Source organism: Lissotriton helveticus, chromosome 4_1, assembly GCF_964261635.1.
Source record: "Lissotriton helveticus chromosome 4_1, aLisHel1.1, whole genome shotgun sequence".
Taxonomy (NCBI): domain Eukaryota; kingdom Metazoa; phylum Chordata; class Amphibia; order Caudata; family Salamandridae; genus Lissotriton; species Lissotriton helveticus.
Window position 1 is genome coordinate 581,864,571 of NC_136063.1, and position 14,471 is coordinate 581,879,041.

Sequence of the window (14,471 nt, forward strand, 5' to 3'; positions counted from 1 at the left end):
TCTAATGCCCTGAAGTCTTATTTCTTAAAGATGTAGCATGGTGATCTCTCCCATCTATTCTCAACATAGGCTTAAAGCTTTTAATAATAGTCCTATTCCCCCCATCCCGCAAGGTGTGTTCATCCTACATATTATTGTCGTCATATGACATGGAAATTTAGCCACTGTCCATGTCTTTACTTTATTTGTTCAAAATTGACAAACATTTTCGTTATTCATTATCCCATGTATGCGTTGGGTTAATTACAAATCTATTAGAGGGGAATGTACTTCAGTGACTGCTGTAGACATAGGGGAATCCCTCTGCTCATAAGTGTCATTGTGTTGTTCAGAAAAGAGTTATGGGGCCGCGTTAATTGGAAAGTATGTTGTGGTGTGTCCTCCTTGACTCAATTTTCCGCATTATAGATTGTATGGTGGATCAGTGAATCTGACACTGGATAGTTGTAATGTCCTTTGAACAACCTCTGACTTTTTTAAAAACTTTTTTTTACCTCTTTGGATGCAGATACTTTGCTACACTTTCCATGGCTTCAACTACATCATCGGTATCTATGTATTTACACAAATTTCCTTTATGCATTTTGTAACAAATTTAATTTGCAGCTGGGAACACTTAGTAAGAAAACATGGTGGAGGGTTCTCATCAGGTGAAGGGGCATCCAGTAATACTATTATTGAAGGGGGCGGATAACTCTTTTTTCCGGTATTAGGGCATAGTCCTGTCCCAAATGAGATCCAGTACCAATGAAACTAGTGTGTGATAAACTGTAGACCAGATTTCCACTATTCAGTCATTTTGCAAATTACTCAACCTACACTACGTGACACAATGATGTTCTTATATTGTGTGCACGAAAGCACTGCAGCATCTGATTTTACATGGAGATCAATATTGTAATCTAGAATATGACTGCCTGTTGTTGCCAGTTTATTCTTTACCTCATCTAGGCACTGTTACTCACCAGGGAGTTTGCACCACCGCAGGGGGGGTCGTTTTTATTTTTTATATATGTATGCCCTGGCAGTTGTTTTTGGTATGTGGAGATTGTCCTTCCTAGTAAGCTGACCTCCTAAATGCATTTTTGCTCAATCTCTTGATGATCTGTGGCCATATATATGCTTTTGTCATCTAGGTCAGATGATGCTTGCACCTTGGAGGGCACACAATTGTGATGCTTTCAATAACTAAGCACAGAGCAGTGCATGGCACCCATTTTTTGTGTTCATATTCCCACAGATCTAGGGCTCTCCGTCAACCCACGTATTGTGTCTTGTAAATATAGAAACACTGAAACTTGTTTGTTTCCCACAGTACACTGTAGGCCTGTGATGTAAGCAGTGATGGGATGAGTTGAATACAACCTTAGAATGCTGAGTTCTGACTTACACGCAGCAGAATAAAGACATGTACAACTACTCTCTGTGTGTGGCTTGGTTATTAGTGAATAACTTGACTTGTAGGATGCTACAACTGGCGACGAGACAGGGGATACGAAGCCCGTACACTGTAAGCACTCTTCCAGAGAGTTTGCTGTGGTCCAGCAGGCTGCTCGTGTGTGCCACATGTGCCACAGTCATAGTGCAGAATTGACGCGGCCTCTGGTGGATTCTCAGTACAACGCCAGCCTGTGTAAACGCTTGAAGATAAAGAAAGTGAAATAGAAAGTCTCCATGTCGATGGCTAGGAACTGAATGAAACTGCCACAAATAAAAGGTACTGCAACAATACGCAAATGAAAGCAATATGGTCAAAGGAGTAAGAACGCGAAAGACCGATGCAACCAGGTTACAAAAGCATCGCATAACAATAGGTCAGTGCAGATTAAACTGAAAGGCTTGTGCTATGAAGCAGAAGTTAACCAGGGGTTTTTGAAGAAACATTTAGGTATGATGCCAACCAAATATCATAACGTTATCTGCTTTCATGGAATAGTGGCATACCATGTTTGTCTACTTACCGAAACCATTAACAAATCACCATTCCACGACTTGCTGTGGAGTGGCCACAGAAGGAGGGTCACAGGGGTTGTGTTTAACAGGTGTGCAGCCACCACCAAAGCTGCAGCATAGGGTCCCAGAACTTCATAGACCACCCTCAAGAAAGAAGCCCGAAGAGAGCCAGGGCGAGATCCAAGCTTCAAAAGTCTTTACGGCTGACGTCGAAGCCAGCACGTCACAAAGCACTAGAGAAGCTCTGCCTAATCGAGTTCTACGAGAAGCACATGAGAGACCACTACAGTCCACCAACGTGTATACTTCTGTTGCATTCTTAAAACCGCCATCTGCTTCTGATACTACCAAGAATTACATTATTGACAATAGATGGACTGCATAGATAGAGACTTGAAGATTTAATTGACACCATAGATAAAAAAAATATCATAAAGTATCTAAGAAACATGGCTGGTGAAGGAGTGAAAGAAGCCATGAAAAAGATATCCTAAGAAGGTGAGGTGACGTATGACCAAATTGAAACAGCTTTGAATGTCAAATTTAATCCAGTGCCTAGTGTGGATTGAGAAAGATGCATATTCAGTCAAGGATGCCACAGACCAGGTGAAACCATCAATGAGTTTGTGGAAAGACTGGATGTTCTGGTGAAGCACTGTAGATTCAATTAGTTTAACCATGAGGAAGGTACCTGCCTCAGAGTAATCGATACATGTCTGTCAGATTCCTTTCAAAGATGAATGCTGAGTGAAACTCTAAGCTTAGGACAAGTCCTCAAGGCTGATCACGCTGAAGAGCGTGCTGCTCGTCAAGCGATTGACATGGAGGCCGAAGGTGCGCCCAAAGTGTGTCAGTCATGAGCATGAAGAGTAAGCCAAAGTACAACAAATATAAGGGACACAGGATGATGTCTCCACAGAAGAAAACATGTTACAGATGTGACTGTCATTTCCACACAAAGGCAAATGTCCTGTAATCGGAAAAATATGCATCGGCTGTGGTAAAGCAACCCATTTCTTTGCGAGTTGCAAGGCGAAGAGAAAAGAAAGTGCATCACAGTGATGACAAGATGGCCGACCGAATGCTATCTCAGCAACATTCAATGCGCACCCACAAGGCCAAGAAAGTGGTCACACCAACTGAGGCAAATAGATACCAAACGAAGTTGATCATCGTCTAAATCATCGACAAAGAGTTCCTCAGGATCAGTCTCTAGAGAAAGTAACAATGACAATTGTGCAATGTTGATAATTACTTCAGGAAGGCATGCACATGTGGGGCTGGTTGGATGTGAGGAAAAAGCAAAAGTGAAGGAAAATCGACATGAAAAGGAACCACAAACATTCAAACATTGCCCAAAGATCACTCTAAAGATAAGTGGGTGTTTGATGCCATTCATATTTGATAGTGGTGCGTGGATAAATATCATGCCTGAGAAGTATCAAGAGTTATCTCAGTTGACTCAACTTACAAAGTCAAAGACTAAAGTATACATATGGGCGGCCTCAACGCCCTTAAAAAGGGCAAGTTAATTTATAGCTACAATGAAACATAAGAAAACAGAGGTACAAGCACCTATTCATGTACTTCAAGGAACAGCCTCAAGTGCCTGTTTACTGAGTTTTAACACTGCTGAACGCCCATCATGAATTTGTAAGTCAATTTCCTTTATTATTTCACGGGTTAGGAAAACTCAAAACAATGAAAGTAGAGTTACATATAAATGAGGATGTTCGTCCTGTTGCCCAAAGACACAGACAAATTGTGTTTCACTTGCAAGAGGCTGTTGAAAAGGAATTTAATTATTTGCCTAAATATGACATAATTGAACGCTCCACTGGTCCTACCCCATGGGTTTCTTTCATAGTAGAAGCCTAAAAGAGACAGTGAAGGAGCTGTACGCCTATGCGTTGACATGCATCAGGCCAACAAGGCGATTGAGCAAGAGAGACATCTAGGTTTGCACATTACTGATATGATAACTCAACTGAACAGTGCGGAGCTCTTTTCTTGATTCAACTTGAATAAAGGATATCAACAATTGGAGCTTGAAAAAAAAACAACTTCAAGGACGGCATGGTCAACAGTTTGCATATAGATGGGTTCCTTCTGCCCTCCTCCCTAACCATTTCCTTAAGTAGATCGCTAACAGCGGATGTCAATGGACTAAAGTCTATGCAAGGTGGCCTGTCATGGTGAGGAACTCTGTTGGTTGAGGTCTCCTTGGAGGTTTTATTTTGGATGCCCTACATTTTTTTCTCATTATAATCTGGAACATCTTTCTATTATGCTGTAGATATAGTCTTATAAGTACTATGATTTTATTTTAAGACCACCAGAAGATTCATTTGTTCTTACTTCTTGAACTGAAAGAGCCCAATAGTTGTTGCTTGGCCCTTTCTGGCTATCCATCTGAGTATTTTATGTTAGAGTTTTGAAGGAGCCTTCTCCGCTGGTGTTCAGGCTCCTGCCAACTCAGGACTGTCCTTCCAGCTTAATGTTACTTGTTTCCACTGTTCAAAGAAGTGGGGTCTCAACCAAGATAGTGATTTTCCTCCAGCAAGATAGTGATTTTCCTCCAGCAGAAGTTAGTTGTCATGTTGGCAGCACGTCTGCTGTTGATGTAGGTGGACATTAGGGGTGGGGGAGGCACTCTTTTGTGAACAATTAGGATTACTTTAAGTTTAAAAAAAACTCAGTACAGGATGCATGTCAGTGGCCTGGAGTGCACCTGTAATGGAAAGGATAAACCGTTACATGAGAATGCACAAATGTTATGTGCTCCCTAATGTGTGTGATCTCTTCCAATGCTGGCCAACACCTACTGAATTACTAGCCCATTGTAGGTATCCGTGCTGCATGCCTCCTCTTTGGCATCGTAGCCCACGTGGCACTAGCTCAATCCTCCTTACTTGTGTGAGGGTACTGCTCCTGTCGCAGGGATCCTGCTCTCACACAGAACTGTGCCTAGAGACTTGGAACCTCAGTGAATTAGGGTGTGCCAAAACTCACCTTAGTACCCAAAATCCCCTACCAGACTAGCAATCAGTGTCTCATTGGTTCTTACAAACTCCCAATGTTTAGACAACTCAGAACATGCACTTAGAACACCTCAGGTAACGTGGAACACATGAACACTCTTTCGTTATACCAACATATCAATCCAGAACGAGTAAATGAAGACATGTGCAAGTTTGAAATGTTTATTTCTAATGCAGTGTTCTCAAGCGCAGTATCTTAGCTAATACAAGCAAACATATTATAAGAAACAACGTTATCAGCATAGTTACTAGTCCATAAAATACAAAGGGAGAAAGCATGTTAAAATGCTAGAGGGAAGAAAGCTAAATGGCACCTAAGTCTTACCCTCCCTTGCTAGTATATTATATTATATCTAAAGAAGGTCTCTTTGGGTTTTAGAAAGGCGACCCCTTACCTCTGATCCTAGTGGAAAGGGATCACATCATCTTCCACCAGCGCTCTGCATGCGGAGCATCATTAAGTGTGTTGGCATGCTCTGTACAGTGCAATATTAAACGCGCCTAAAGCCATAGTTGGCCGCAGCTGCATATATGTTATGTTTAGAACATGCGAAGATCAGACCTCACAACAACCACTGTGTTAAAATAACCTTGAAGGCCTCGGCACTCACTGTAAAGACATAGCTCACCAAGCAAAGCTGATACAATAGCAAAACATATTATTCTCGTTTGCAGCAAAATACTCTACTAGGCTCAAAGCTCTAATAACAATATGTGCCGTGTGCAGAAGCAGCAGAAAGGTAAAATGGCGTTTAAACTTCTAATAAGCTCATGCTAACTTAACACAGTGTGGAGGCAAAGCATATCTATATGACACTCCTAAGGTTACCTGGTTGCAGTCAACACTTACCTGACAGACACCTCTATTGTTTGATAGAAGCTTAACTTGTTGATTGTACCACATGGCTTATCTAGGACTTCGTAGCTCACATGGCGCTTCTTACTGCCTGCTGGCTCCTCCGCCACAAATTCTTCAAATCAGCTGAAACCATCTTGTAATGTTCTCTGATATATAAACTATACATGTGTGGATGTCCTGAACCTCTCTATCTTCCCTGTAAGTAGTAAGTTACCTACTCCGTGCCCCCAGGGGGCCCAGGCCTCAAGATGGTGGTGTACTACCCATATTACTGTGGCTTGATTTTACTGCACACCAATTCTTCTCACTTCATCTGTGTAGCATTAGGTATCCAGGACCCTCTCCTGCCTTCCAGTCTATCTTTCCAGATCATTGGCATACTAATGGGTGCATTCTCATTCTTTAAATGTAACACTAGAGTGCACCTCTGAAGACCCACATCCTACTCCATGCCGTGCCGGATCATGCCCCAAAGAGGTATATTTTACCTCCGCTCCTTATGTCTTCTCCTCTTGAAAGGAAACTGACAGACTTTGTTGTCACCTAAAATTGCCACTATGACTTGTCTGCTATTGGTGGATGTGATATTAGCTTTTGCTCCCTAGAATGTTGTTTGAGTTGTTCAAAGGGGAATTGTGTGATCAATCCATTAAAGTATAGAGAAATACATCTTTGCCACCAATACCTTCTGGAGAATCATTAGTTCGAGTATGTGACCATAGGAACTTCTAGTTTAGCCACAGTGCTCTGCAATTTGTTGCTTGGAATCTGGCTGATCTAGCCCTGCATTTTTAAAACCCGTTCTCTTCACAGTCTCATCCGAGCAAGTTGAAAATCAAAGAGAAAATAGAAAGATGCTTATGATAGCTTCAAGATACGTTACTTCACCAGTCATGCGTAGGTGTACATCTTTTTACTGTTTGCTATCAGGCTCTCATAGACTTCCACCCCGAAGACTTTTACGCCATTGGGAACATCTGACTCTGGGTGATGGGACTTCCCTTGAGCATTTTTGATTCTTTATCCCACTTCTATAGGCTTCGGATAATACAATAGTCTTCTGTGTGACTTACCATTTCTTACCCTCCTTTCCAGCACACTCGAGCAGTAACTTGCAGATTGAGTGCTTTACAAAAACTACAAATAAGAAAACAGCCTTTCTAAAATATTTTTTTCTAGTTTTTTTTTTAAACAAGTGATTTATATTCTTGCTAATATCTTCCCGTGATTACCAGTAATGTTAATTCCTGCTGTGATTCATACATTTGTAGATTTCCCCTTTCTTTAAGTTGTTAATGTTTTGGCCAGCACCAAATACAGAATTGCTTCCATGGCTTACTCTTCCATTACCCTCTGCACCATTCCACAGGTACCCCTATTAGATTCTTGTTTTCCCAGTAAGGCTGCTCCTAACCCGTGTTCAGGTCATATAAAGTGGTCTCCTAAGGCACATATTTGTATTTCTTTATTTTGAGCATCATCTCAACAAGAAATGTTGTACATTAGACCAAGTATACAATGCAAGTATTATACATGGATGTGATGGGCTGAGATGATGACCTTGCTTGCTTCAATAAAAGTAAAAGGAGGTCACCAGCATAGCCAGCCCAGGTGACAAACATGTGACTGTCAAGCTACGTAGCATTTATCTACCTTTTGGAGTGGATACATAGATAGCAAGATTGATTCTCTAAGTTTTGTCTCTCTCAGTGGTGCAATTTAAATCATATACCCAGTTCTCCTATTGCCTTAATTATGTCAGTGACATCGACTACCTTAGTGCTAAAGGAATGCCTCCTTGTCACTGGTCCTTCTTTACCTGCTGTGAACCTAAACACAGGTTCTGTGATGCGTTTAGAATAGCAACGTGTTCTGCCAAGGTCTATAAATGTTTACTAATTACCATGTGCTTAAAGTGGGATTGAAGTCCGTGTTTGTCTAGTCTGCCTCCCGGTGAAATTCACTTGCTTTAATTCCTAGATCCTCGCACACACAAGCACGTCCCTTGATACCTGCCACAGAGGAAGTCACTGCCTTCCTGTATCATGTCTCATGTAAATATTATACCTGGATGTGGCTAATCCTGTTTGGGAGTGTCTGAGAAACCGAAATAGCTTTGTGACCTGGTCCAGAAAGGCCTAACCTCTGCATCAATGCCTCCCTTGTACTCCCGTTGAAGGCAGACAAATGCATATATTATTTTATTGTATTCTATTTATATAAATGCTTGTTTATTTATTTTTTGTCTTATAAAGTGCAAACTCCACCCAACCTGGTTTAGGAGCGCATCTTAGTATCAACTGTCGATTTTGAAAAAAGTCAGACCATTTTGTATGTAGTGGTTACATTTGATGAAAACAGGTCTAAGAAAGTGCAGAGCGCACATTAAGTCAAAGATGTTCCCTGAAGCAATCTGTTTTCTTGAGTTGCCTTTAATATCTGCACCATCATTCTAAACATGCATGACCTGAATTGGTCGATGGTACCTTTGTGTTGGTGCCTGGTCCTTCCCTCTGCTGATGGCCTGTGCTGTCGTCCTCAGGTATTTAGGTTGTAATTGCATCACTGTGGTGGAAGGACTGGAAGGGTGTGAAGAGCTCCGCGAGCTACACATGGAAAGCCAACGCCTGCCCCTGGGAGAGAAACTGCTGTTTGATCCAAGAACTCTGCATTCCCTGGCGGTAAGAACATGTCACGCTTCCTGACAGCAGTCATACAAAACACAACTGTGATTGGTTCTTTCAGTAAATCATTCAGAGCATTTAACCAGATAAAGCTTCATTGTCAGTCGCAGTGTTGCAACGTGTACGTCCCTTTTCTGTCTGCAACCTGTGTACTCAACAGTAGAATTTAAATCTCTTTTGCTTTAACCTTTGCTGGAAATCTTTGTGGTTGGGTTGGGTAAGAACAATATGATTTCATACTTTTAAACCTGTGCATTATGTAATACAGAAAGTGAATACTAACAGCCAGTCACGTCTAATAAATGTTGGCATAAGTGGATCCTGTAATAATTTAGTTTCACGTTTCTCACTTGAGATATCTTTAGTAATAGTATACTTAATGATTCGGGGCTTTCATGATCTACCTCTGCTTATAGGGATTTACCGTCCTGATGGATAAGCTCCTGTGGCACCGCAGTAGCATAGTTTTCTCCTTCCTGCCCCAGATAGGTTTTCAACAATCAGTTCTTTCAGAAGTTTGAGCAACTGGAAATGCTTATCTCATTAAAACCATCAAACTGGGCTTCCACTATGCTGGTTGTCTGGAGAAAACAGAACAATCCCATTGAAATGGCACAATGTCCACTCTGGTACTAAGGTGACGAGAAGAAGTGCACAAGTTCCATTATCATATATCGTTCTGTGGTACTACAGCAGGCGATTAGACCTTGCTCACTGTCTCACTCTTGAGCTCGATAAACTTCTTAGAGGTCTGGATATAACTTGTTGTTGAAATGGTAAGATGGATAAAATCCACTGTGGCAGATGGGACACACCTATCTGTTTTAGTTTGGCATCTAAGATCCTATGGTCGGCAATGTTGCATACAGGCTTATAGGTCTGAGAAAAGCAGTGTCCTGACACCACAGACCTCAATCCCTCTTCCATGATGGAATCAACAAGTTACTCTGGCTCAAAGAGTAGCCAAAATCCTGCTTAGAGAGGGTCAAGCATCCCACTGGCCTTAACAAATACATGTAGTTGTCTCACATCAAAGATCTGCATCAGTTCGGCTGGGTAAGAGATTTAAAATTAGCTGGAAAGTGAACTTATCAGTGTGTTTGTTCTGATACTTTTCCTAGATCTCAGCTAATTTGTGAGATTGCTGAATTCTCTGAGGTATGTTGCCACTAGACCTACGGAGAACAGTGATTTGATCTTTTGATGGACCGTTTGTCAGCCTGCGGAGTACGGAATGCTGCCTGGAAGATTTTAAAATCTTTCCTTACTGATCGTCGGCAGATAGTTGCCCTGGGTGAATTCTGCTCTGCCCCTTTCCAACTTCCTTGTAGGGTCCCTCAGGGCTCATCTTTAAGTCCCACTTTATTTAATGTCTACGTATCGTCCTTGGCCCCATTGATTAGATCTTTTGGTTTCCATCTTACCTCTTATGCGGACGATACGCAGATAGTGGTATCACTTCTTCCAGGATCTGAAGGGACAGTGAGCCATAGGCTACATGATTGTATGGAAGCGGTTGGATCCTGGATGTCCTGTAATTGCCTTAAATTGAACTCAGGCAAGACTGAGGTCATTTTATTTGGGAATGATGTTAACCTGTGGACACCTGAATGTTGGCCTGATGCCCTGGGATCCCTGCCCTCACCCTCTACACAAGTGAAAAATCTGGGAGTGTACCTGGATGATAGATTGGATATGAAAAGGCAGGTCAATGCCATTGGGTCATCAACTATGTTCACCCTTAGGACCACTAAGAAAATCCTTCCTTTTCTGCCGAAGGAGAGTCGGCAGACGGTGGTTACGGCATTGATTATGTCACGACTGGACTAATGCAACAGCCTCTTTCTAAACATTCAAGATACTCCAGATGCTGCAGAACACTGCTGCCAGACTGATATCTGGCATACCAAAATTTTCTCCCATCTCCAGTGAAATCCGCAGACTTCATTGGCTGCCAGTGAAGCAGCGAGTATATTTTAAGTCTCTGTGTCTCGTCTTTAAGTCACTCCAGAATCAGGGACCACGCTACTTACAGGATCAACTACAATGGTATCAACCAGCTAGGCCCTTACGCTCATCAGCTCAGAAATTGGTGAGAGTCCCACCAGTGAAAAAAGCTTGCTGGGGTGGGAAAAGCTATGCGGTAGGCGCTGCAAAGTTAAGGAATCAGCTTCCTCTTTACCTGAGGAACTGCACGGATTTCTTACCATTTAGAAGAATGCTGAAAACTTGGCTGTTTTAGATTCATAGTTTTAATCTTTCCCCTTCTCAGGATAGCAGATAGTGCCAGGACACCCAAGGGTAACAGACGCGCTTAATAAAACAAATATCATAACATAACATATGTCAAGCAGGAAACCTTGCCTTTTTTAAAAGTTTCACATTGACTTTCATATAAGAAGAAAAACCTCTGCCGAGTAGGGAGGAGATTGTGCGGTTCTCTGGTGCTCTGTCCATGCGACATCCGACGATTTCCTTTATCATTCCGACATGCCTGGTATGTCTTCTTGTGCAGGAGACTCTTGTCTCTAGTCTACTGATAAGCTGATAAGTGTTCCATTTGATCATGTTTCCTCACCAATAGCATGCTAGACTCTATTTTATAGTTTGGGTCTATGCAAAGTAGTACTCGTTTTTAATGTAGACATCCACTTCCCCATTCAATCTATCTTCAGATTCTTTTTTACAAGGGGGAGAATGTAATAGCAAAACTGCAATAACAACAAGGAAAAACAATATAACACAAGATACTTTACTAACTTCAAATATTTTTGTGGTCAACCGATTACTTTACAATTACATCTTTGAAAAAATAAAATACATTTGACAAAGACAAATTCTGTGGAGACACTATTGTTTGACATCATATGGTATGAGTTTTGTTCAAGACGTAACAGCAACATGTTTTGTAGGTGCTGTATTTGTATAGTGCTCGCAAGAGCACAACGAATGACCAGAACACGGGTGGCTGTTGCTCTTTTTACTTGTGTTTTTTGTTTGTATTGTTCTAGCTTGACATGTTTTCTTGCGTCCAAAACGGATATGGGAATGTATTTCACCCAAATATAGTGCTACGAGCCATATTTGCATTTTGCACAATTTAGTGCAATTTTCCTGAAATTTTGCATAATTACGCAAAAGTAAATAATGTAAATTCCACACACCCCTATTAAAAACAGAACATGATCACAAACTTCTGAGACCTATGTAGTGCTTACTACCCTTGATGAGGCACTGTGTTGTATCGTGGTTGAGTAGGGCACTTCACCGTAGGAGGCCAATATTAATGATTCATTCAAACATTTCTATTCTGTGACGTGCACTTTGTTACATTCTCCTCATGTCGATTGTGGACAAATTGTGTGTGAAAGCCATATGTGGATGCTGATATTCTGTGTGTTCGAGTTAGTGAAGCATTTCGCAATGCTTAGAATGTAGCTATGCATTTTGATATAAGTGTTATCACGCTGTTTGTAATGCAGTCATCATGCAATTATTTCATGGTTTCCATGCCATTATCTGTGGAATAGACAACAGCTTCAGCTTATGTGTGTTTTTTTCTAGTCTTCAAACCAATCCTGTTCAACTTCAGAGCAGTATTTTATGAGGATAGAATTGTTAACTAGGTATTATAACAATGTATTTATTCTACCAAATATGATTGCTTAAGCTATAGTCTAGCATTTAGGCTACTAGGGTTACTTAGCTTGTAGTAGATGTATGGTGTAATGTGTTACAGGCAATGGTGATGCAACGTGTAGATATAAAAAAATGATTCACAATGTCTCAAATGTCTCCAGAATTTTTACTGGAATTAAAAATGATTTCTCCTCTTTATGAAGAGGTACCTGTTTGTTGTCCTTTACTTGTGCCTTTTAGTGCTGACTTAGGGCTACTACAGTTCTTTCGGTTGTGGCTGATAGTGTGGAATGTAGCTTTTGAAACCTCTTTCATCTTGTCAATTTGCGAGGGATGGAGAATTTTATACAATAGGATGCTATGGTAGCTCTTATATTGTTGGTGGTTTAGAAGGTGATAATGGCCCATCGTCTCAAGTAGTGATCGACTGGTGAAAGATCAGATCTTCACCATCCTCCTGAGTCTCAGGTGATTGTCAATTGTTTGTGTCATTCCTAGACATCCGTGAGGATTTGATACTGTTCCTATTTTGTAGATGGATAGGAGAGCAGAACTTGTCTGTCATCCGCAGATCAAAATTGGAAAAAAGCCATTTCTCTCTTGAGGGATCTCCATTGATAATCATAAGCACGGAATAGTCCCACCCATGTTCAGGGACCCCAAAGCAGTTCTTTCAAAGTCACATCCACTTTGCGTTTCTTTGGAAAGGCATGGAGACATGTGACACAAACGTTTAATGTGCCAGCCTTATAACAGGCTATGTTGCCAATCTTTAGGAATTACTTTAAAATGTAGGAGGAAAAATGGGCCAAACCTTTAAACGGTACATAAGTAAAATAACAAGCATTTGCAATGCAATAGGTCTCACATTAGGAAAGTTTGAGCTATTGGTCTTGTAAATGACAATATTTTTATTTATGTGTTGGTTTTGAAAATAGCTAAATTAATAGCTTTGTCATTTACAATGCCAATAGTTATAACTTTCGCAAATGTGACACCTATAGCATTTGTAATGCAACATGTTTTGTATTTACGTGACTTAGATGTATTGATATTACAAATAACGATGGCTTTTAATTTTTTTAAATAATTAATACTTAAATAAAAGTGATTGTAATTTATAATGGCAATAGCTTAAACTTTTGTAAATACCTTTTGTGAGTGACATTTGTAATGAAGCTTGAAACATTGAGAGAACATATTTGACCCAGTTGTTGAATTGTTGCACAGATTGATGCTGTGATGGCGCGGAGTGATGTTGTGGTTACGACGAGTGATGCTGTGGCGTTCAGTGATGCTGTAGTAACGCATAGTGATGTTGTGGTGCCCCTGAGTGATGCTGTGGTGGCCCTGAGTGATGCTGTGGAGGCCATGAGTGATGCTGTGGATGCCGTGAGTGATGCTGTGGAGGCTGTGAGTGTGGTGGTGCTGAGTGGTGCTGAGTGGTGCTGTGGTGGTGCTGAGTGATGTTGTGGTGGTGCTGAGTGATAATGTGGTGGTGCTGAGTGGTGCTGTGGTGGTGCTGAGTGATGCTGTGGTGGTGCTGAGTGGTGCTGTGGTGGTGCTGAGTGGTGCTGTGGTGGTGCTGAGTGGTGCTGTGGTGGCGCTGAGTGATGCTGTGGTGGTGCTGGGTGGTGCTGTGGTGGTGCTGAGTGGTGCTGTGGTGGTGCTGAGTGAATGCTGGAGTGGTGCTGAGTGGTGCTGTTGTGGTGCTGAGTGATGCTGTGGTGGTGCTGAGTGGTGCTGTGGTGGTCCGGAGTGATAATGTGGTGGTGCTGAGTGATAATGTGGTGGTGCTATTGTGGTGCTGAGTGGTGCTGTGGTGGTGTTGAATAATGCTGTGGTGGTGCAGAGTGGTGCTGTGGTGGTGCTGAGTGATAATGTGGTGGTGCTGAGTGATGTGGTGGCGCTGAGTGGTGCTGTGGTGGTGCTGAGCGATAATGTGGTGGTGCTGAGTGATGCTGTGGTGGTGCTGAGTGGTGCTGTGGTGGTGCTGAGTGGTGCTGCTGAGTGGTGCTGTGGTGGTGCTGAGTGGTGCTGTGGTGGCACTGAGCGATGCTGTGGTGGTGCTGAGTGGTGCTGTGGTGGTGCTGGGTGGTGCTGTGGTGGTGCTGAGTGGTGCTGTGGTGGTGCTGAGTGGTGCTGTGGTGGTGCTGAGTGATGCTGTGGTGGTGCTGAGTGATGCTGTGGTGGTGCGGAGTGGTGCTGTGGTGGTGCTGAGTGGTGCTGTGGTGGTGCTGAGTGATAATGTGGTGGTGCTGAGTGATAATGTGGTGGTGCTGTGGTGGTGCTGAG

General features: G+C 42.1%; 1 protein-coding gene across 1 annotated transcript in view; it reads left to right on the plus strand.

The window, feature by feature from the left end:
* Positions 1–14,471, plus strand: part of PPP1R42 (protein phosphatase 1 regulatory subunit 42) — a 541,010-nt gene that overhangs the window by 275,302 nt on the left and 251,237 nt on the right. Inside the window, exon 6 of the mRNA XM_078687204.1 lies at positions 8,396–8,534. Coding sequence (XP_078543330.1) covers positions 8,396–8,534 — 139 coding nt within the window. The remainder of the gene's footprint in view (positions 1–8,395; positions 8,535–14,471) is intronic.